Here is a 23,050-nt window from a genome sequence, read left to right on the forward strand (position 1 = left end):
TGGTTCTGGTTTACTGTTTAAAGTTGTTCTGCAGAAGTATTCGCAGAAATATTTTCATTCGCTGCACAAATGAATTAAATGATTAACCTTAGTGAAAAATTAAATAGTACGCAATCTTTCTCTTGCACTTTGTTTGAACGAAGAATTCAAAACCTCCTGGATCATGTATTTTATTACAATATGCATGTTTTGTTTGCGAGAAGGCCTGTTTATATGAATGCAAAAATTGAGTTTCCTAACAATACGTTTTATTAAATTTCGTAATTGGCAAGTGATTTGAAAATGGATGAAAACATAACAGCATTAATTGCACTGCACATTAAAGATTTTAAACAATATTTGTGATCCGGCATCTCAATACCAGTAAAGTGTGTGGCATTTACGATCCCCATGCCGGTGACTATGAGATTAAGCCTGGATTTTGTGGTTTATTGGACGCCGCTATTAGGGAAGAATACTATAGTGGGATTTGACGCCGTGTAGTGTCGTATAAGTTTACTGATATAGACTTGAAAGGATTCTGACGATGGTGTATACTGAGTAGGTTTATCCCAGTGATTGAGAATAGCTCTTTCTAACGGGCCCAACTGAGTAGGTTTATCCTGCCCTACCCACCTGAGGACGGAGGCAGATCCAGTCTCCGAAACGTTGTGGTCTTTTGTCTTTTACATACCAGACGATGGATGAAGTCCAAAACAAGCCAAAACAAGCCATAAGATGTTCACTGATGTTTCAGAAGAATCTACTACCACTGTCACGAGGGTTTTTTTTTTTAATACATTTGCGTTTCAGATTATTCACAAATGTGCACAGGCACAGAATATAAAACATGTCAACAAGCCAACAAGACATTGGAAACTTGTACATTCACAAACAAAATCACTAGCATATATAATCCATACTTGTCAAAAAAACACACAAAATTGTTAAAAGGAAATACAGATTGCAGAAAATACACATACAATAGGTTGAAGAGTTCCTGTTTGCTTGGCTTACTCTTAGGATTTGAAGACGGAAGTAGTACGTTCCACCGAAACGTCGGTAAATTTATACCAGGCTAGATGGCATCACATCCCAGGGCAAAATACTCTTAAACAGTGAAGTAATTTCCGGAACATTTGTACGTGAATTTAGGCACAAATTTAGGATGTGATCTCGGAAAATAGCAGAACGAGACCCTATTTGAATTATGAAAGGCATATAGTAACCATATTGAATACGAAGCCGTTTCCGTATGCCAAGTTAGATAAGTTACCAACACTTAGTTTAAGAGCCAAAAAGAAAGGAAATATTTTATTTGTTGTAGGATAACATGGGAGTAATCAAACTGGAACCAAGTGGTGATGATGCAGTAATTACCACATCTTCTGGTGTGTTGTAAGTCATGAAACACAATGCTGTGAAGAGTGAAGATCAGTTGAGCTGACTGAATGCCTCATAATAAACGTAATCTATGATGCTGAAAAATAATAAGATAATTGGAATTAATGGCAACAAAAGAAGCTGTGGAGTGGAAGGATCAGTATACACAATTTCCTTTGCCTTGCATCAGATCTGTATACAACACCTCTGGTTCTCAAAATATACAATGTGTGACTGATGTAATTTTTTCTGGCAGCATGGAAGATATAGCCGATGACCATCCCATGTCTGCTGTTTCTGAAAACAATCTGACTCAGCAAGTGCTATATCCTTTCCCCACGATATTTTTAAAGAGTGAAATAAAGGTGAGCTCCTTCTTATTGTAGTGCTGCTTTCTGGATCACTCTTGAAAGAAGTTTAGTGGCAGAATGTGTTGCTGTTTGGCCTGATTTTATGGGACAAGTGTCTGCCTGTTGCCTTACTGGTGTGCTTACAGAAAACCTGACTGTATTTCATTTTTATAGAAGCATTCCTGCACAAATTTCTATGTTTTAATTGTTGCTTAACACTACTTTTTTCAAAAAAACTTTCCCAGACTGAAAGTCAGGGTATTTGAGAAGTCTACCACTTGGAGAGGATACAGTACTACTTAAAAAAGAGTGATAATTTGTGGATGCCATAACTAACAGTAACTAACTTACAAACTCCATGGAACTGAGTCCTACTTGAGAAAAAAACAGTTGTCCAGCCACTCAGGAAATTCCTGCATTTTATGGAACTTAAGGGCACAATACTGTGTTCACAAGAGGCCACCACTGGTCCCTGAGCCAGATGAATCCAGTTCACAGCCCAACTTCATAGTTCTCCTTTTGTTATTATTTAGTGCCCTAACTGAATAATAACAAAAAGTTGTTTCTGTGCTTAATTAAGCAGTACACAGTCAAGGTGTTTGGGTTATGGAGGTATAGCTCCATGCATTCTTAGCCATAGCACTAGAAGATGATCAGGAGTCAGCTTGACATGTTGACCAACTTACATCTGGGACAGGAGCCCCTGTTACAATATGCATAGAACATTAGGTAGGCCCAAGGTCTGTTGTGGGGAATGAAAATCCAGTTGGTCACCAAAAAGTCTGATCATAATGCAATGTGGCTGTTTATTATGTAGAAATGTTACAAAAATTAATATAGAATAAACAATTTAAGATTTCAAACCAGAAAGCAATGAGGTGGTCACAGATGTAAGTCAGACAAGCATTTGGTTTTGCTCAGAATAACTTTCAAGTATATGGACTTTATGACTATTTATTTTGACATTATTGATTCTAAGCCTTCTTTATGTAACACATATTATGTAGTTAATATTTAACATTAGCATTATTGTCCATATTTGTTTATATTTCTAGATATATGCTCACAAAAATCTATAGTTTTGTTCATTTCTAATCAGTTTGCTTCACAGCAGGAGGAGTCATGTGACAGTACCACAATAAAGGAAGAAGACTTAACAGAGGAACACAATGTCATGTAAGTTTACCAACATCAGAAAAACTAGGCCTGTATTGTCTTTAATGATTATATTTATATTTTCACTTAAAAAAATGGGATAATTGAAATGANCCATCGTTAAGAGAACCCAAAGATCTCTTAAGATTGTAGTCCCCTGCAATGTGACACCATGTAGTTTTGTGGGTGGGTACCAACATTTTGGAAGAATATTCTGCCTCAATCTTCAAGGTTGAATTGTGTAGGGTTAGGAATGGGGTTGGTTAGGCATCTTACAGGGATATTGAGCATTGGATCTAAGAAGAGTGAGTAAATCATTGATTTGTGCATTCTTAAAGATACCTGTTAACTGTATAAGTTAGTTAGCATTCACAAGTTGGATAAGTAAATGATGAATTGTACAGTTTTGGCCAATATGGACTGTGGAAATCTACAGAGGAGCCAGGGTATTGTATTGCAGCTGGGACTTCCTGAAATGACCCAAGGAATGGTAACCACTTCGTTACATCCCTTGGCCATTCATACATGCTAAGCAGTGTATAAAGTAATGATTAAGTTTGTTGCTCATGAAGTCACCTATCCTATTATTTCCATGTTTCTTTTCCCACTTTTGAGCAGTTCAGCCAAATAAATTCAACACTTCAAAAATCACAGGAAAGCGGTTGAGTGTTTAAATGTTGATTCCAAAGTATGTAAATATTATTTTCATTGTGCATCCTGTTGCATGTCACAAACGTAAGGTTAGGTAAGGTTATCCATCAACACAACAAAAAATGATTTTACAATCAATCAATATGTCATAAATTGAATTCTGCTGCTTACCTCTACATGTTTTGGTCATCATAGGACCATCATCAGGCAGTATTATATAATACAAGGTTAACTGAACTCTCAGTATGGCTGTATTATAAAAGTTATAAAAAAATGTAGGAGTTATGCCTTGTGTATGATGAGAATTGCAATATTACCATTATCAAAATATCAGAAGGTATACAAAAAATTTGTATTTAAAAATGTTGGTGGATAATGTTATATCAAAGGTAATTAAATAAGTTAAAAGATATTTTATATTAAGAATATAGAATTTTAGCAATATGAATAAAGAATTACATGTTACACAAATAAAATAACTAAATATATTAGAGCAATATTATAAAAATTACAGAAATATAAAGTTAAAAAATTCCTCCTGTAGAATTGAAGTTCTGATGTGTGATAGTTCAGTGTGAATCCACATTGTTTTTAGCCTGTCACTATGTGGAAATTATTTCTCCCAGAGTTGTGTTGTATTAAATCTTAGGGCTGTTACGATGTGTTAAATGAATATGTGATATGTTGTCTTGGGTATAGGTTGTAATACATTGCTATCACTATGTATGTGCTTTCTAACTGTATGGGTGTTGTGTGCATCTTGGCACCCCATTGGTTCAGTCCACTGACCACTTCTGATTTCATCATTTAGCTCTGCAGTGTGACTTGTGTGCTCCAGACACTGTTGTCTGTCTTCAGGGTAGCAGTTTGTAAGGGTACACACTTAAATCATGAAGTTGGAAGCAGTATGTTTGTGTAAAATATTGGTGTTCATCTATGAGACTACACAGTGTCATAGTCCAGAAGACCACAATTAGAACAGTCACTGGAATTAAAATCTCAGAACTTTTACAGAATAATTTAGCTTCTTGAGTGTACAGAATTATGGCAAATGAGGATAAAATTAAGGACTTGTTTTGGAATTACTGACCCATATTTTTCACCCATTATTAAAAACTGTCAAGATATTTGAAGTAGCAGATGAGTATTCCCACTTATTGTCATTGACACTTGAAGGGTGTTTTGCACTAGTGCCCTTTGGCTTCCAAGTCCCCCTGTAGAACTGCCTGCTAACAAAAGAATGTTAGTGGTGACTGATGGTAAATTCAGTTGTGCACTTAAACACACAATACTCTCTACATATGACCTTCAAACAGACAGATAAATATTTACTTCTAAAGCTCAAAATTTGTCACACATTATGCCATCTGTTTGCAGAAATACTATACTTGCTGACTGACAATGAACTAATCTCTCTGACTGTGGTGGCCCTAATGCAAGTATTCAGTCAGTCTAGTAAGTATGTGGCATGGGAAGGGTTAATATACTTTTGGAAACCTCCTGACTGTCATTGCAACAGAATTTCTTTTTTCAGTTGGAGTTAATGTTGAAAACAGATGCCAGAGGTTATTGGCCAATACATTGAGAAACTCTTGTGGAACAGCAAGATTCTATTGAATTTACTGGTAGCCTGTAATGTTCTGGTGTGCAACACATACACAAATGAAGCATCATGTGTCTGTTGCAGTGTCAACAACTTCAGCAGTGAAATGGAAGAAAGTTCTTTGCTGGACCATACAAAGATTCTTCCAAACTATGACAATTCTGTAACACATGCATCTGATGGACCTGGCAGGATGGCGATTGCCCAGGATTGTGACCCTGTGGAACATGTGCACACTGATGAAAAGAGATACAAATGTGCTATAAGCAGAAAGGAATTCTCAAGAGGAAGTAGGAATTTCATAAATCATCGACTTACACGCACAGGAGACAAGCCATTCAAGTGTGACATCTGTGGGAAAGATTTCATGGTGAAAATAAGCCTATTAAGACATGAAAGTATACATACTGGAGAGAAACACCACACATGTGAGTTCTGTGCTAAAGGTTTCTCATGCAAACAGGATCTGATGATACATCACCGAAAGCACACTGGTGATAGACCTCATAAATGTGAACTATGTGGAAAAGGTTTTTCAGATAGTGGAGTTCTTCGAAAACATCGCCGCATACACACTGGTGAAAAAGCATTTACATGTGACCTTTGTGGAAAGGCATTTGCTGCAAGTGGAAACATGTTAAGTCACAGACGTATACACACTGGAGATAGGCCATTTAAATGTGACATATGTGGTACTGGATTTTCACAACGCTCACACCTAGTGAAGCACAGTCGAACACATACTGGAGAGAAGCCTTACAAGTGTGAATATTGCAGCAAAGTATTTTCAGGCAGTGGAAATCTACTTTCTCATCGTCGGACACACACAGGTCATAAACCTTACAAGTGTGATATTTGCGGGCTAGAATTTTCATCCAGTGGTACTCTCTCAGTTCATCATCGAACACACACCGGGGATAAACCTTATACTTGTAATGTATGTGGGAAACGATTCTCGCATTCAGCTAGCATTATCAGACACAGTCGGATTCACTCAGGAGAGAAGTCCTTGTGTGAAATATGTGGCAAAGCGTTTTCAAACAATGCGAGCCTTGTCAGACATGGCAGAACTCATACTGAAGAAGAATCTTTGCATTGTGAGATGTGCGGAGTGGGATTCTCATTAGGGGAGAATCTTATTCAGCACCTATGCATGCATGTGTAACTGGATCTTTGAATGTGAAATATTTTAAAACCATTCAGACTGCTCACAGTAAATATATTGGTTCAGGAAGTACATGTTTAAAATATATAACATTAACTGCTCATCATGTGCCAAATATATGCAGTAATATGTTACTGTCTGTCAGGATTGCCATGGCAGAGAGGGGTTGAGAGAGTGGGAGGAGGTATCTGTGTTGCCTTTTTGCCTTAGGTAGGAAGGAGTTCAGAGGGGCCGTGAGCACACTACGGCAATTCTGGTGTGCAGTACTAAGTTTTGGAGATCTTGATTTAAAGTATCTCCAAAATTATTTTCCACCATTTGTAAAAATATTGTATTGTTTTGAAGAGTTCTGTCATGTGGGATATAATGCCACCTGGTCTGTTGAAAGTCAGCTGACGTTTCAGAGGATCATGTCGCTTCCATGTTGAAATTCTAACAATAAACGAAGCAAGGAACCAACGTGGAGCAGGTAGCAAGCAGAGCAATTGGCTTGCCCAGATTTTAGTTAATATGTGAAAAGGTGGAGAAATGCAATGTTCCAGAGTGGTAGGTGAATTAATAATTGGCAATGATGTGGAAGGAAGCAGTAGGTGCCATCCGGTCTGCAGAACATGGACATGAATATGGACTACAGACAGTGGGTTGAGGGAGGAAGTTACGAGCACTGTTGAAGATCTGAGGTTCTCAAGACTGTTATTATGAAAATTATTGTCTCCTGGATGTGACTTTGTGTAGTCTGATAGAGTGTTACCAACTTTAAAGAAAACTGCTGCCTCTGCACGGCAGAAGAGTCCTCAGTGGTAACATTTCTCAACCAGTGGGATGCAAAATTTGGTGGTCAGCTGGGTGGGATATGAATTCTTGAAAATAATAATGAAATCAGTGATATAAAATTCAATCACACAAAACTATTCTGCAGTCTTAGAACAAGCTTCTCATTAATGTTGCATTATATTTATATTCCTGTAAACAGAACTATGTTGCTTTTGTATAATTATGGTAACAGAACATATTAACAAAAATTGTTACAATTATTTAAGAACTTTTGGACTTCCATCAATCCTTAACAATATATGTATTAAAATGTTCATGAATGTAACAATACACTTTTTTGAAAAGAGAAACTTTGTTTTTGCTGTGATGAGACATGAAATGTCAAAGGCTGAACATGACTGTTCTACACGGAGTCTATTTTGCTGAATGCCCTCAAATCCTGAACTGCTCTTGTTGGAAGATGGAGGCATATGTATCCTGGTTCCTGGGATGTATCGGACTAAACTCCATCACATCTCAGGAGACTGTAATCTTCCGGAAATGCATTGGCTTCAGTGTAAGATGTAACATCTAGAGATGAGTCTTTATTATGAACTCACAAGAGCAGGACCCTACAAGTGATCAGTCGTCTGCAACACAGACTTTAAACAAGCAAGGAGGAGCAAAACAGCGCACATTTGCGGGCGTGATACATCTGCACTGCGTGTTCTCTGGACAGGCCTTGTCACACGGCTGGTTACGGTCATCCTCCACGGTGCAGTCTGCTGCACTGCATGTCCTGGAGACTGGAAGCAAAGGCACACAATGTTCAGAAATACCTTTTAACAAATGGAACCTTTTTCAGATATTTTCTCATCCATCTCATCAGCACTGTGTTGTTACAAGTGCATTTATGTTTTTGACAACAGTAAAGTAACAACACACTTGTTAGGGTACCCTCAGGCAATCTCCTGTACACCCTTTAGTTGCCAGAGGGCTGGCTAGAAGTCTTTGTTTATGTTGAGGGTCCGACCATCTTGGCACACATTGCCTTGGCTTTCCTCTATTTTCAAGCACATACTTGAGATGGCCCCCAAGTCCCAAACTGCTATTGCCTGCTCCTCATACAGCCCTCCTGATTTACATTTATCAAGACTAAACTTGCTTTGGAGGCTCACCAAATCACCTTTTCAGATTATGAAACTCTCAACCAGAGAACCAAAACTCTGCTGTCCTTGTCTACAGTGGTTCACAAGACATACTATCTAATGTGAACCAACAAATTCGTGTATACCGGGACTAATGAGCAGTGCTCAGGCCCTGGTTATGTTCCAATCTCGAAAATGACGTACCAAGCTAATAGAATACAGGATTGGAGAGGGCAAGAGATGAAGGGAGGGAACGATTGGGCAAGAACATGCAAATGAAAAGGTGATAAGGAATATATGCCAGTGTCCATTAAACAGGATATATTATCTCTAAAATTGTGCGATGATGGTATATTGCTACAGGTATTATGTTTTTGGACATTATCCATCGCCTTTTCTATTTTTTTTTTAAAACCGTCCTGTTTCTTTTTGAAGACAACGTTTCGGAGACTGGATTCTATCCCCGTCCTCAGGGGTAACCTACTCAGGTGGGTCCAATAGATAGAGCTAGGCCCCATCTCTGGACCGGACCCAACTGACGTCATAATGCTCATAATGTCTAATGGCCTAGGGGATGCCCATCCGGCCCTCTGTAGCACATTCTTATAAACAACCAGTAAGAAACAATCAACAAACAGAGTAGTCTACTTGCTTTTGCTTGCTTGGCTTAATCTGAGACCGCTAAGGTGTAAAGAGCAAGTTCCTCCAGAACGTCAGTAAACTTCTACCTGGCTACATGAACTAACCTGCTTGCACCAATTATACGCAGATTATCAAGTAAACTTGGTACGTACAGACAAACAGCAGAACAGCCAACACGACAGACGAAAACGTGATAATCTTCATGATCAGGATTTTGTTCTGTAGTAACAAATTATTCTGTACTTTCCCAGCTTTTATACATTAGTGTTATTGTAGATACAGTTGCATCCTGACAGTCTGTAAATGTTGAATAAGGAGGATTTATTGTTACAAAGACATTGTGGCATGAAGACCCATTGCCAAGTGGCAGCCGTGGAAACAGGCGACAGTACAACAGCCGTTGCTTGGGAACAGCTCTGTGAACACATTGTTTTCCCGGCAACAAGAGAAAATGCAATAAAGGAAGAGACGTTTTCTGTGTGGTCCATGCCGGGGCTATATAACGAAGACTAGTATTTCAGGGTAGCCCGTTTGGAGGAGGGTTCGAATACCTTCACCGCAGCCCTGCGAGTCGTAAGAGGCGACTTAAACGGATCCTAGTGCCCGGGGGTGTAACTGGGCCACATTGTTCCTGGAAGATATAAACGCGGGACTGTGGCCTTATAGGTTGGGGGAGGCTCGAATCTGAGACAGTAAAATACGATCACGAGTCCCGTGTGGTTTAAATCCGAGAATGACTGCGCTGGCAAGTGCCAGCAACAATTGTAAACGACAGACCCGTCCTCTCGTCAGAGAAGGCGCCCCATATCAACAAACCTGCAACTGTTGGACAGTAATAAAAATCTGGTCTTTGGGCGCAGATGGGGGCTTGACATCAAGACAGACTGGCCGACTGACCGTAGGCCGTAACATAACTTTGACTTTGAGTTATTGCTGAATCAGTTGAGAATTGTGTGGTAGCTGATACCGGGGACAGTTCGGTAACCGAGAGGAAGAGAAACGTCCGTTGTTGGAAGCCGCCACCAAGCAACGGCTAGTGAAGATTGAGAAGACTATGTGTGCTGTGATTACAGTGATTTTTGAAGTGTGTATCTAAGAATGCCGTAGTTATTTGTAGTGTAAGTGTTCAATAAATTTTATTACCAATCCAAACCCTGCCTACAGTCACTGAATTATGTGACAATATTTTCGGTTCCATGTTGTTATTCATTATATTTTGGACTCTGTGACTGAGTTTCTTCAAACGACGCCAAAAAAAATATCGCTAATTTATTCACGTCAGAAATCACAAATGTAATCCAACAAAGATAAAAGAAATCCAAATTCGTAAAGCAGCCGAGAGATTTATGCTGCGCGGAGATACTGATGACACCAGATAACGGGGTTCAAACCTCTGCTCACGCACCGAAAGTCCTGCCTCAGTTTTTCCTGTTTTTCTTCGCTACTTTCAGGCAAATGCCGGGATCCCATCGTCAGTTAGAAGATGACCGCTTCTTTCCACGTCTTCTCATCCTAGCATTATACGCTATACAGGTTGAACTACCTGACAGTGTTTTCAAATAAACCACACACACGCAAATACAGATAAGCCTAATCCGTGACAAGGTAAGTGGCTGACGCAGGCATAAAGAAGGCAAACAGCTACATGGCATGTGGGACACCAGGAAAAACGCATGTGCGGTAGATGGTCTTGAAACACACAAGTTCTTTCTTGAAGCTGATAAGGGTCCAGAACTTGAAAAATAATTACACGTGACTTTAGATAAAGTCAGTTCATTGTAAGTCACCTTTCCGTTGTAACCCCTACCTATTTTATATTGTCGCGTTTCCTAGGAAACGCGACAAGAAATTGCATGGGTCTCGGATTTGAACGAATATTTTTATTGGATATGAACTTTTTACACTCACAAGTACAATTATTCCACTTATAACGCCCTTTAGACGTTTCTTCTTCAATGTTACAAATACTTGCTCCGCTGATCTTGATGAACTGTCTTCTGCTATGCTCGGAGCTCAACTGTCCTTAGCTATTGTCGGATGCGAAGTGTTATATCCTGCACTCGGACTGAATAGGGAATACCTTGCCGAAGGGTTGACTTCGCCTGCTGCTATGCAACGAACGCGGGAATGTGTGTCTGCCTCAAACAATTCGTTTGTAAATAACGGTGAAACCCCAACTGTTAGACTTTCATTTCCGGGGCAACGATTTCTTAGGCATCGCTGCCTCGGAATTGCTAGCCGTTAACTAGTGATGGACGTCTTATAATCCAGTTTTCAGGCAGCACGTCACAATATATTTATACTTTAACGTTCAAACTATGCACTGCGAATTACACGCTCCGCCATCGCATCTTCGTCGAGTTGATCGATTTATTGATATTCGACGAGAAGTGAAAATTATGAATTTCCTCATGATGTAGACAGCTTCCACCTCCGAAACGTCTGTATCAGTTTCTTTAATAGTGACGACCTTGCAGCCTAAATACATACTATAGCATGTAAAACCGTTGCAAAATACTGACTTTGTACACAGCGGCCGTTGCTAAGTAATCGCCGCAGCAGATTCCTAACACGCACCAAAGGATTAATCGGGAAAAGATGTTCTCTACGCTGTCCATGCGACAGATACATGACGCAACAACAAGAACTGCTGGGAGAGGTGTTTTCTGTGCGGTCCGTGTCGAAGTGTTATAAGCAGGACAAGTTTAGAGTTTGGTTAGTTGCGAGATAGTCGCCGGCCAGTACGAACGTGAACATGGAAGTTGAGGGACCTATAACGTTAGAAGCCTTTACCAGGCGACAAACGATGAAGACAACAGCAGAGTGAGAAGACCTAGTACGTGCTGTGGTGAAGTGCTGAACAGATGTACTGAGTTTCATACTTCAAGCAGATGTCGACAGCAGTACCAGATCCATAGATTTTTACGTTGCTTATTTAATGACGATTTTTAACAAAATTAAATGCTGGAAAATGCTTCACATATGTATCAGGCAGTTGCTTGTTTAGTTAGATAGCCAGATATTGAATTATTCCCCTCGTTGCTTATTTACTTACTTAGCTAGTGACTCATGCTGACTACCTAAGCGGTCATCCGATAAGCGACACTGAACCCCAACAGCGGTCAGGGTCTGTATGGCTAATGGCAAGATAAGCGGACATGTTACTTCCTCAGGCTTTGGTTTATGGGTTATTTTACCGCGCTGTCTGTAGTGCCGATAGCTCTGATTAATCGTGAATTGGAAAGGATTTGGAAGAGAGCTGTCTTTGCGGGTTCCACAAAATATTTGGAAATTTTTGAGTAGCTGCGCAACTGGCGGCTTCTCAAAAATGGCTCTTCTCCAGGTAGTTAGTTAGTTTGCCTGGGGGAACTGAGGAAAACCAGTAAAAGTCTCAATTAGGATAGCAGATGTCCTTTCCCGAGATTCGAATCCAGTACTTCTGAAATACAAGTCCAGAGCGTTGCCGCTACATCAGCCTGCTCGATAGGACCTTGCAGCAAAGAAGTAAACGAATGGATAGCATACTGTCAGTTTCATAACAAACATTGCTGTTATTTTACTGAAGTAAGTGCAATGTTTACACAAGTGTTCCTAAATTCCCCCACTCAGCTCATGTGACGTACACATGAATCCAATTCATATGAGGGCCAGGAGGTGCGCATGTCAGCAGACACTGCTCACGGCTCAGGACCATGGCAGCTCTCATGAGTCGGTGGGCAATTCAAACACGGGAACTTTTCTTCCGTAAGGTTGCCTACACGAAGTATGACGTAACATGGTTTGTACAGTAGATGGACTTTACTTCAGTTTCGTGTATGAGAGTTGTCCAGGACCTGAGAAACTCTCATTGGCCTAGATGTTAACCAAATATTGTATGGGTGCTCAAATGTCGGAGGACGAGATGGAGCGAGATGTCCAGCAGCCGTGCGACAGAACATAAACGCGCAGAAAATTTTAGTCAGAAAATCTAAAGGAAAGAACAAACTGGAAGACCAAGGTTAAGATGGAAGTATAATATTAAAATGGATATAAGGAGTAGGGTGATTAGGAATACTGACCAATGGCGGTATCTTGCGAAGACGAACATTAAACTCCAGATTCCTTAAAATGGGTCCGCGGAATTATTGAGTAGCTGAGCAACCTTCAGCTGCTTGGGAGGGTCTGTATTCCGTGGAGTTAGTTATACACTGAATTTCATTTTGTGAGGACGCATTCGGGAGGAAGAGTCGGACGATCCTGCAAACAAGTCGGCCCGATCCATAACGCTCGAGTTCACGGCTGCGCTGTCTGCAGGACTCGCTATATTACTGCAGACTCGTCACATTACTACGGACAATCAGTCAGATATGCCCCATTGGTGTCAAGCCCCGTCTGGGGCTCATGTCCCCGTCTAACCAATAAGGGTTCTGTCGCTGTGCGGCGTCGTTTGTAACAATGACGTCGGTCTATCCCACGTCGATTCATCTGTGGTTTATTTTAGGGTGCTTTCAGTGTCACATGCCAAGCGTTGAATAAGAGGATGACAGATGAATTGGAAAGTATCTGGAAGGAAGCTATCATGGTCTAATTGAGGTACTGTCCTGTATTTTCCTAGAACGAGTGAGAGGGAACAAATACCTCTGACAGAAAACCGATGTCTCGGCAGTAACTCGGCCCCAGCACTTACCGAAAAGAATGCCAGAGCGTTACCCCTATGCCAACCTGCTCGGTGCTCCTTTAAATTGCCAACTATACACGGGATGTTTCAAAATCCGTCTGCTGTACTTCTGAAGGTGATAAAGGACGCAATGTCAAATTAATCATTTAAATGCGTAACCGGTTCTATCTCCTGCCGTTGAGGATCTACAAATGTTTTAGGTGCGCACAGAGGAAATTTCCGGGATTATAAATCAGATTAATGTAACCGTACATTTTATGTGGTGTGCCTTCGATTTATTAAGAATTCAAAATATCCGCCACAATTTTTAATTCGCAGCTTTACTCTGTTCAAACAAGAAATTATTTCACGCTGTATTAACCAGTGGGTGTTCTTGTATGTAAAGTTATCCAGTGCTTAATGAGGCATAGTGCACTGAATGAAGAATCCACGTACTATTGACGTTGGGAAGACATGGAGGTAAGTGATTAGCTTCAACCCCCCCCCCCCNAACACATTTCCGCAAAACCCCATAACAAAATAAGTTACGTTAAGCCCGGAGATCTCGGGGGCCAAGGTTTTGGAACAGCACGGTCAATCCATACATTGCCACAACACAACAACACGATGATAAAAACATGGAGGCGATCTACCAACTGTCACTAGCGCTGTTATCTATCAGATTTTACAGAAGTAGGGTTTCTTGTCGGCACTTCTTTTGTTGGTTAGGTAACGACTCTGGACAGTGTGATGATATACACGAATGCGGAGTTGTTCCTGCAGCGAGAATTTGCGGAGGAAACGGAAGTAATCGGACCAGCCTCACTGATCAATTTTCCACAGAAATCCCATATATAAACTGCCCTGGGGCCGAAGCCAGGTCGTCTTGGTGGGAAGCTGACGTTTAACCGCGTGAGCTACGGTACGAACCTTTGCATATCTTCACACAAGCGTACGTTTTCAGTGACTGAACACAGAACCACTGTCCCGTTAAAGTCTTTTATTCAACATTACCTCCCGAATCACATCTCCCAGCACGGCAGACGGATTGTGAAACACCCTGTAGGTTCAAAGTATTTACGCTTTTCTACGTACATATAACGTACGGCCACGGTCTTGGAGTGACTACACGTGGCGTTTGGATTGATGATCGGATTAACTGGCGTCTTTGACACAGTGCATGACTACATTTTACAGTTTACTATTGCACACGCACGCACACACTAGCGTCTACAGTGACGGCTTCACTGCAGTTGCTTGATAACGGTTTCCAACGGTGGACAAATGAACCTCAGCTGTTATCTAACTAATTCACTCACGCACTCACCAGCCACCTCAAACAAAATCAAAGTTATGTTACGACCAACGGTCAGTCGGCCAGTCTATCTTGTTGTGAAGCACCAATCTTGAACTCGAGACCAGATTGTTATTACTGTCAGACAGTTGCGGGTTTGTTGATGTGAGGCACCCTATCTGACGAGAGGACGGGTCTGTCATTTACAATTGCTGTTGGCCCTTACCAGTGCAATCATTCTGTTTCATGAGTTTCAATACAATTTTAGCTAACTGGCCCTGCTTATAACATCTCGGCACGCACTGAACAGAAATCATTTTTCTTCTGTTGATGTTTACGGGTCTCTGCCTAGTAACGGCCGTTTTATAGTTGCTTAGTTCGCAGTCGTTGCTTAGAAACGGATGTACATGCCACAATATGTTAATATATACAAGGAATTTGTCAGTCTAAGTTTTTACATGTCTTCCCTTAACTTAGTCACCTGAACTGTGTGTACCCTGTTTATTGTATGCACTTTGTTTTGTATTGTTCCCTTCATGCATAGTCATTCCTTGTCTGTATCAGTGTAAGTTCTACTGCCACCGGGTGAATACCCAATTGCAGTAAAATAATAATAATTCAATTCAATTCGATTCAATTCGTGTTTGTTTACGTGCAAACTTAACAGCACAGAGGCCAATTACAAATCTAGCACGAATAGAGAAATAAATAATAATAATAATAATAATAATAATAATAATAATAGCAGCAGCAGCAACAACAACAACAACAACAATTGCCGTAACCTTGAAGTGAAATATTTTCTGGGATATAACGCCGAGCAATCCATTCGTTGAAAAGCAAACTAACTTACTTTTTAACGATCAACCACAAGTCATCTCCTATTCAAGAAAATAACAGACAATCGTTTCGACAAAACGTTCGATAATATGTTGTCAACTGTCAAAGAAAGCAGTCCCCGGACTTGTCCTGCCAAACAGGCACTTACCCACAAGCAGCAGCAGTCCCATTGCGACAGCAAGTAACAGGATCTGGAAGTTCTTCATCTTCTGGCCAGAAGTTAGCGTTGACTGTTAGTGCGTGGAACTTCGAGCCACATTTTGTAGTTGTTGTTGCTCAGGCAGAATAACAGATATAATATTCGGTAATTCCCCTATACACGCATGTGACGTTCTTCCGCTCTTCCACGCCAACTCAATTCTGACTTTTCACGGCCTACATGGCGCTATATCTCACCGTCAGAACCTCAAGTCTCACACGCTGCAACCAAGTTTATCCTCTTTATATTAATACAGACCCGAATAATTGATCACTAGCTTAATGTTTCGACATGACACTCCCCTTTGTTGTGCCACAGACTCAAAAGGCTGCGCTCAAGATTTGGTTTCGTGCCTTAAATATCTGTGACCGGAAGGGTACGGGTTCGCGGCTATGAACTGCCTCTTGCCCTGCCCAGGACGAAAGTGTCAGTTGCTAGAAGGTTAACTCCACTCTGTAGCCAACATGAGCTTCCTTTGTTTAAATGTTCGCTGTTCTGATATACAAGAAGACACTGATACTGCAGGTATGAGTGGCTTTAGGACCTCTTCCAACAGGGGGGGGGGTGCTGCTGCCAGAAATGTGGCCAATATACTTACGTTTAACCCTTTTAAGAATAGTTTTCCTGACCGCCCTAATAATATTTAAGAGAGAAGCATTATTTGCTATAAAGATTTTAATTTTCGGTGTTAATATTTGATGCAATTTCGTATTTTTTCAGTTCCGAATTTGTCGAAAAATCCAGTGGGGATCTGATGCCCCGTTTGCCCTCTTCCGGCGTCAACGACTGACACCTTATGACTAAGACATTAAATATCTAACACAGAAACCTAACTTATCCGAGTAATTCCACGAAACAGTCCCTCTGTAGAAGCTGACAGATGCTCAGCTAAAAATACATTTCTCTCTGTTATGCTATGGTGCACTCTTTCAAACCGCCGACACTTGCTCTGTGCCTAGGTTGCGTCGAGCCCCCTGGAAACCTATACCCGCTTTAAGGGGCAGTATGGACTGGGGGGAGGGTGTCCTTCAAGGAGGTGGGTTCACGGTCGTGTTCAAATCTTATATCCACCTATAAAGAAAGTAAGTAAAGTAAATGTATCCCTGTAACAGGCCGTGGAGACCCATAGAGTTGTGTGATGTTGAGGCTCCCACATTATCTAAGACAATCGGCTCAGAGATGGCGGCAAGGTTGTCAGCCTTACGCGCCGGCCGCCCTTTACCCCAAACAATATTCCAAGAATATTCCTGGTACTCTTTTCTGTTAGAGGCTGAGTCGACCCCAGGCCCATAATGCGGCTGGAACGATTAGGTCAATTGAAAAAAAAATTCAATGACCTCATTGGGACTTGGACCCGCGATCTTCCGGCTTGTAGCATAATGCCTCAACTAACTACGCTACCACGTGCCCCCTGAATTTAACTTATTCATATTGATTTTAATTAAAGTCCATTTATCTAAGTTAAGAGATATCACATTCACAAGTGATGTGAGAAACATACAGTGCAACAGTTTTAGCGAAATGGAGACACTTGATGATGGCCGTGTGCGGCCGAAACATGTGCTGGGCAGGAAAAGGGACTATAATAAGTTGCTCTGTAGAAGGAAATATATTATACGAAATTAAAGAAATACACGTGGAAAGTTTTTCGAAAATATAAACAGTTGACGCAATAGAAGTCGTAATCTGTTAGCACGGACGCTACTTTATTGTCAAATTCGTGTCGGTGACACCAAGAAAAATGCCAGAAACCGGTTCCATGGAAAAATTATCATTACCTTAGTCTTCAACTTAAACGAGGAATTTTGATATGGCTTTGACGTAATTCACTCCCAGGGGGGCTATAGGCAGACGTAAAGTTGTCCTTATGCTTTTATTAACTACAATAGTGTGAAGATGTATGGGGGAGTGGTGGTACAGTACCACCATTCATAATATCTTCATTCCAGGGAGCTCCCATTCAAAATGAATTCCAAGAGACTTCACCTCCCTTCACAAACAAATTGCAAGGTTGAATAACCGTAGTTGAAGCAGGCGCCCAAGTGAACCTGTGGTGAGGCTACTGTTTTGCTTAGGTCAGTGGCGACTCTGCGTTTTGTAAACCGTTGCTCCAGAAGGGACGTGTGTCGCTGAATCAGGGGTAGCGATCTGGGGCCAGTGACGCGTACAGCCACTGAGCGGCACAAGATAAGAGATGGCGCACGGAGGAATTTGAAGCGTGTTCAGACAAGTAAAATTCAAAATTGCCTTTAGATATGAAGCTAAGAGTAAAGCGTGCTTAATAAAATGTTAAGGGATCAGTTTGAGTATGAGACCTCCACGGCATACTCGAGCGAAAGCCTTTAAATAATCCACATAAACAGATCCGTGACGATCTGACGATGGTGTATAACACATCACGACTGAGGCTAGCTCTTTCTAAGGGGCCCAACAGAATACGAGTAGGTGTCTTCATTCACCTGAGGATGGAAACAGATCCTGTTTCCGAAACGTTGTGTTTTTTCTAGTTATTTAGAATCCGGACGATGGACAAAGTCCGAAAACTCAGTATCTCTGAGACCTGTGGCTGTTTCTTCAGATTCAAAGGAAACATGTATCAGTCTCATGAGCAGATCAGCTGTGGACTGATGTTGACAGAGGCCAAATTGCTACAGCAGAATCTTGAATGATGGTCGTTAGAGAACATAGCTCAATCTTTTTACTGACTGCAGGAATTCAAACACGGGCCTTCATCTAATTAATATAGAAAATTTTAGTTCGTGTCTGGTTCTATACATCCACTTCCCACTACGTCTTCACGGTGTAGTGTTTAATAAGTTAAGCGCAGTAGCGTAGTTGATTGGGGCATTATACTGCAAGGTCATGGGTTCGATTCCGGATGAAGTCGTTGGATTTTTCTACAGGTATTGGCAGTGCATGCTGGTCACGGTAGCCGAGCGGTCTAAGGCATGTACTGTCTTCGCTCACTTGGAAACCGGGATCGTGGGTTCGAATCCCACTCAGGGCATGGATGTTTGTATACAGGTAGAGGCCTTGCGACGGGCTGATCACCCGCCCAAGGAGTCCTACCGAATGTGTAAGATCTAGAAACACCGAAGTGAACGGAGAAGTTCATGGAGGTAGGCCTAGGCCCACTGGGGCTGTAGTGCCAAGGAAAGAAATCGGCCATGCATAACTTCTCTCAGTCGCCATGTGACTATCGTCAGGTCGCATGACAACTCAGAAAACCGTCGCAAGACGCCGAGAGATGCACAATCGCAGTGTGAGAGGTTAAATGGAACAAGCCAACCAGTCCCAAAACATCAGTGTAAGCTTTGCGAAGAGGAAGTGGACACACAGTTACATATGTCAACGGTTCCTTGATTACAATTACGCACGTAAAAATCAAATCGGTTGTGCGATCCTCATCTACCTAGGGTAGTTTCAAGCGACTCCCACGCGGCCAGGAATATAACCCTCATCCTTTTGTTTCAAATTAAATGCAAACACTGACGTACGGATCGCAATTCTCCAACTCTGTTTCACTCTGGACGTTAACGATGTCCTAGTTTTTACCATAAAAAGTTATATTTCGTAATGTCGTTCTGAGTCCCGTGATTTAGACGGACTCACGGCAACGGAGTCATCAGATTAAGTTCTCCCCCTTCATTTGAAGATGGAAAGAGGAAGGGAAACGTCCGCCGTTGGAAGCCGCTACCAAGCAACGGCTAGTGAAGCCTGTGAAGACTTTGTATGTGTTGTAGTTACAGTGACCTTTGGAGTGTGTAACTCAATGAGACTGTCGTAGTTATTTGTAGTTACGTTCTGTAGATGTTCTGTAAAACCGATTACCAACGCAAACTCCGTCTATATTCACTCAATCGCCTGAGAATATGTATAGGTAATACGCCTCACCGATAAGCAATATCGCTATTCCGCGCCTGCTACTTGTAGATATCTTGGTATTGTTTTCATGCATAAGTGATGGCCTTGCAGAAACGAGAAGGCCGAATAGCAAAGTTTTGTAAAGAATAGAACATGACGTGTACTCTTACTGGGCACAAATTTATGTTATTTAGAAAAGCAAGTAAACTGAAGAAATTTCTGGCCAAAATATAGAGGTAATAAAAAGGAAATATTGAAGACAAAAGGTAATCAGGCATTAAGAGTTCTTGATCAATTTTTGGCTAGAATGATTAATATAAAATTTCGGAACGGGGTTCACTCAGCCTCGTGAGGATAATTGAGGAGCTCTTTCAAGGAAATAGCGGCTCCGGTCTAGAAACCCGAAATTAACGGCCGTGGGGATTCGTTGCGCTGACCACGTGACATCTTCTGTCCGCTAAATTTTGGCACTAACTTCGCCGACAAGCGGTGCTCGCTCGGTCGGTATAGTTCGCTTACGGACTAAAACCACGAAGTTTGTTTGTTTTTGTGTCTGTCAAGGTTTATGTTAGCTGTGGAACTACGGGTACTAGAGTGTAGGTGTAAACTAGATGAAGCATGGAAGGAAATTGACAAAGTTCATGGTCGATTTTGCAACACATTGCTACGATCACCAAAATATGCAGAGAAGGGTATGTCGAACATAGGGGTAGGGGAAACAGCAGAAGGGGAAAATGACGTTTAGGGGGGTGCAACAGGATGTCGGTAACGCGTTATGTACACCACTCGAAATATGGTCAAAAAGAAGATGAAAGCGGAGCTGAAGGAAATGGGTTTGGCAGTCGGCACGAAAGTAGGAGCAAACCTCAGATTCACTCATTACAGAACAGTGCAAGCATGTACAGAGATGAAGCTCATTTCCAATGATGAGCGAGAAGAGTGCATTAGCTTTTAACAAGAAATGTAAAAGACTTGGCGTAAAAAATGCGCTGATTTATTGTACCAGAAATGAAAGCATGGATTTGGAAACTAGGAGCGCTAAGATATGGACCAGATAAAAGCATTCGCCCTCGATTTTCAGGAAAGGGGGCCTTGAAGACACAGTGCTGAGGTGTCCGGAAACAAAATTGTGGAGAACAGAATTTTCAGGAATTAGTGTAGAAAGATAACCTGCGCAACAATTGAACTACAACAATGAGCGGTCTTTTATAAGCGGTCCGTGACGAAGTGGTAGAAGCAGGACAAGTTTAGAGTTTAGTCAGCTGTGAGACAGTTCATTGGCTGGTAAGGACTTATGCAGAGGACATTGTTAGGATCCACTACCAGGAAACGGCTAGTGAAAACAAAGTGGAAAGTCTTATTATGTGCTTAGTGAACCGCAGAGTGTGTGAATAAGTGATAATGCTATAGCTATTTGCAGTTACGATCTGTAAGCGGCCAATAAATCCAATTAACATTCCAAAATCCGCCCATTTCCACTCTAACAAGTGACCATTATCAGTTCTCACAGAGCACACATGGCACAAACAGAAAAGTAACTTCTGCCAGTTCCTGGCCTTGTATAAATCCGCCAATTGTACAGTTATTCAAGAACTTCCCAGCATTTTATGGAACCCGAATGTTCATTATCGTGTCCACAAGAGCCCTCCACTGGTCTCTATCCTGAGCCAGATCAATCCAATCCATACCATCCCATCCTATCTCTAAGATCCATTTTAATATTGTCCACCCACCTACGCCTTGGTCTTCTCAGTGGTCTCTTTCCTTCTGGCGTTCCCACTAGTATCCTATATGCATTCCTCTTCTCCACATTTGGGCTACATGACCTGCCCACCTCATCCTCCTTGACTTGATCATTCTAATTATACTTGGAGAAGAGTACAAGTTATGAAGCTCCTCATTAGGCAATTTTCTCCAACCTCCTGTCACTTCAACTCTCTTCGGTCCAAATATTCTCCTCAGCACCCTGTTCTCAAACACCCTTAGTCTAACTCGTTGCTATGCTAATTCCAAATTTTATAAGCTCATCGCTTCCCTGTTTTATATTCATACACAACAATCAGGGTAGCAGCCGGCTGTGGAGGTGTCTAGGAGTCAGCCTACATTCGTCTTCACTATCTTCTGCTTAATTTTCCTCACTTTTTGCCAATTTGTGCCCAACTCTGTGCAAGTATTTTCCTATATTCTTCATTTGTGTTATTAGGGTGCGGTTTGTTATCTCTCTACACATGATTTTTTTTTAATTACCGTTAAGCGATTATTTACCTATGAATTAACTTCTCCAGACAGCTCAGCAGTTTGAGTTATGTAAACACAAGGAGCAGCTACCTTTATCTCTTCCCCTTCTTAGCCCACTCAGTTTCCAAGTTCCCACTTCCACCGAAGCTTACAGTTTCTATCATTTCTGGTGCAGCATTCGGCGCACTGCTTTTACACCATGTCTTTTTAATTTCTTGTTAAAAAGCTAGTGAACTCTTCTAGCCCATGATCTGAGAGAGGCAGAGAGAGGGCGATGCCACGCCCAAGCCCCAGTCTGGAAGCGGCTTCCTTCCCGTATCTGTGAATTAACAACGCGAACCCCAAGCTGTGATGGTGACCCGCTTTGGTATGAAAGGCAAATTCTGCTGATGTCGGTGGCTTTCCTCTTACATAACGTCGAACTGTAGGACTGATGATAATATATCGGTGGGGATTCAGAAGGAGGCGGTCGTGGTTTAACAGAGGTACTGTCTCGGAATTTGCCTGGTGGGACTGAGAAATATCACGTAGATTCTCAAGTCAGAATACCCGATGTCCGAAATTCGAACCGAGGACTTCCAGAATGTAAATATAAAGCGTTATCACTACTACACGCCATTCGGTGTTTTCTGGAATTCATTTTTCACTAGACCCCATGGCGCAACTACATAATCTATTTGTCCGCTTGGTATGTCAACTTACGTGAGTGCAAGACGGGTTTAAGGCTGAGGGCGGCGAGTTAGTTCCATGCCGTGCCATGCATTGGAATCCCGCGGCTATTGCGTTCATAATTCTGTGTATCGCCGATTTGCTAAAGTGACACAAATCAATGGCAAAGAGTAGAAACGTTCACTGTCTTATCCTGAAGGAGGAGGATTTTCATCCGAAACACTGGTAACTATCTGTCACATTACATGGAATCACATGCTAGAAGACAGATCTTCACGGACTCCGGAGTGGGGAAACTCTAGTCTCACTAAGCAGATCTCTCTCTCCTGGGAATAATACTATAGCAAAGGCCTAACACACGCCTGTACAACTATATACACATAGCACTTCGACATGCTCTAGAACTGTTTGGCATTATTCCTTGTGTTTAAATTATAAGCCGTTTCGAAAGCTTCACCTGCTTCCGTCATCAGGTATAAAA

General features: G+C 41.5%; 1 protein-coding gene and 1 long non-coding RNA gene across 8 annotated transcripts; one reads left to right on the forward strand and one right to left on the reverse strand.

Moving 5' to 3' along the window:
- Positions 1–18: 18 nt before the first annotated feature.
- On the forward strand, positions 19–7,678 carry LOC111865084 (zinc finger protein OZF). Of its 7 annotated transcripts, XM_023852820.2 has the most exons (5): positions 189–540; positions 1,307–1,446; positions 1,619–1,727; positions 2,824–2,888; positions 5,206–7,678. In XM_023852820.2, exons 3-5 carry the CDS (start codon positions 1,620–1,622, stop codon positions 6,284–6,286), a joined length of 1,254 nt encoding a protein of 417 aa, XP_023708588.1. In that variant the 5' UTR covers positions 189–540; positions 1,307–1,446; position 1,619; the 3' UTR covers positions 6,287–7,678. The 7 variants fall into 7 exon arrangements, with proteins under 7 accessions (XP_023708586.1, XP_023708587.1, XP_033607573.1 ...); XM_023852818.2 differs by lacking the exon at positions 189–540 and adding an exon at positions 19–106 and having other exon boundaries at positions 1,307–1,727; XM_023852819.2 differs by having other exon boundaries at positions 186–540; positions 1,307–1,727; positions 2,827–2,888.
- LOC111865085 lies at positions 7,629–9,084 on the reverse strand. The gene is made up of 2 exons (XR_002842916.2): positions 8,982–9,084; positions 7,629–7,845 (listed from the first exon to the last, which is right to left on the reverse strand). It is a non-coding gene; the product is annotated as an uncharacterized LOC111865085 (long non-coding RNA).
- Positions 9,085–23,050: the final 13,966 nt, after the last annotated feature.

The sequence above is a fragment of the Cryptotermes secundus genome, unplaced genomic scaffold (assembly GCF_002891405.2).
Source record: "Cryptotermes secundus unplaced genomic scaffold, Csec_1.0 scaffold4316, whole genome shotgun sequence".
Lineage (NCBI taxonomy): Eukaryota > Metazoa > Arthropoda > Insecta > Blattodea > Kalotermitidae > Cryptotermes > Cryptotermes secundus.

Bases quoted from the DNA above. Each gene is read 5' to 3' on its own strand.
- LOC111865084 (XM_023852818.2), top strand. From the start codon at position 1,488: ATGGCAACAAAAGAAGCTGTGGAGTGGAAGGATCAGTATACACAATTT. The intron at 1,728-2,823 runs GTGAGCTCCTTC...TTTGCTTCACAG, and splicing joins TTTTAAAGAGTGAAATAAAG to CAGGAGGAGTCATGTGACAG. The intron at 2,889-5,205 runs GTAAGTTTACCA...TGTCTGTTGCAG, and splicing joins ACAGAGGAACACAATGTCAT to TGTCAACAACTTCAGCAGTG.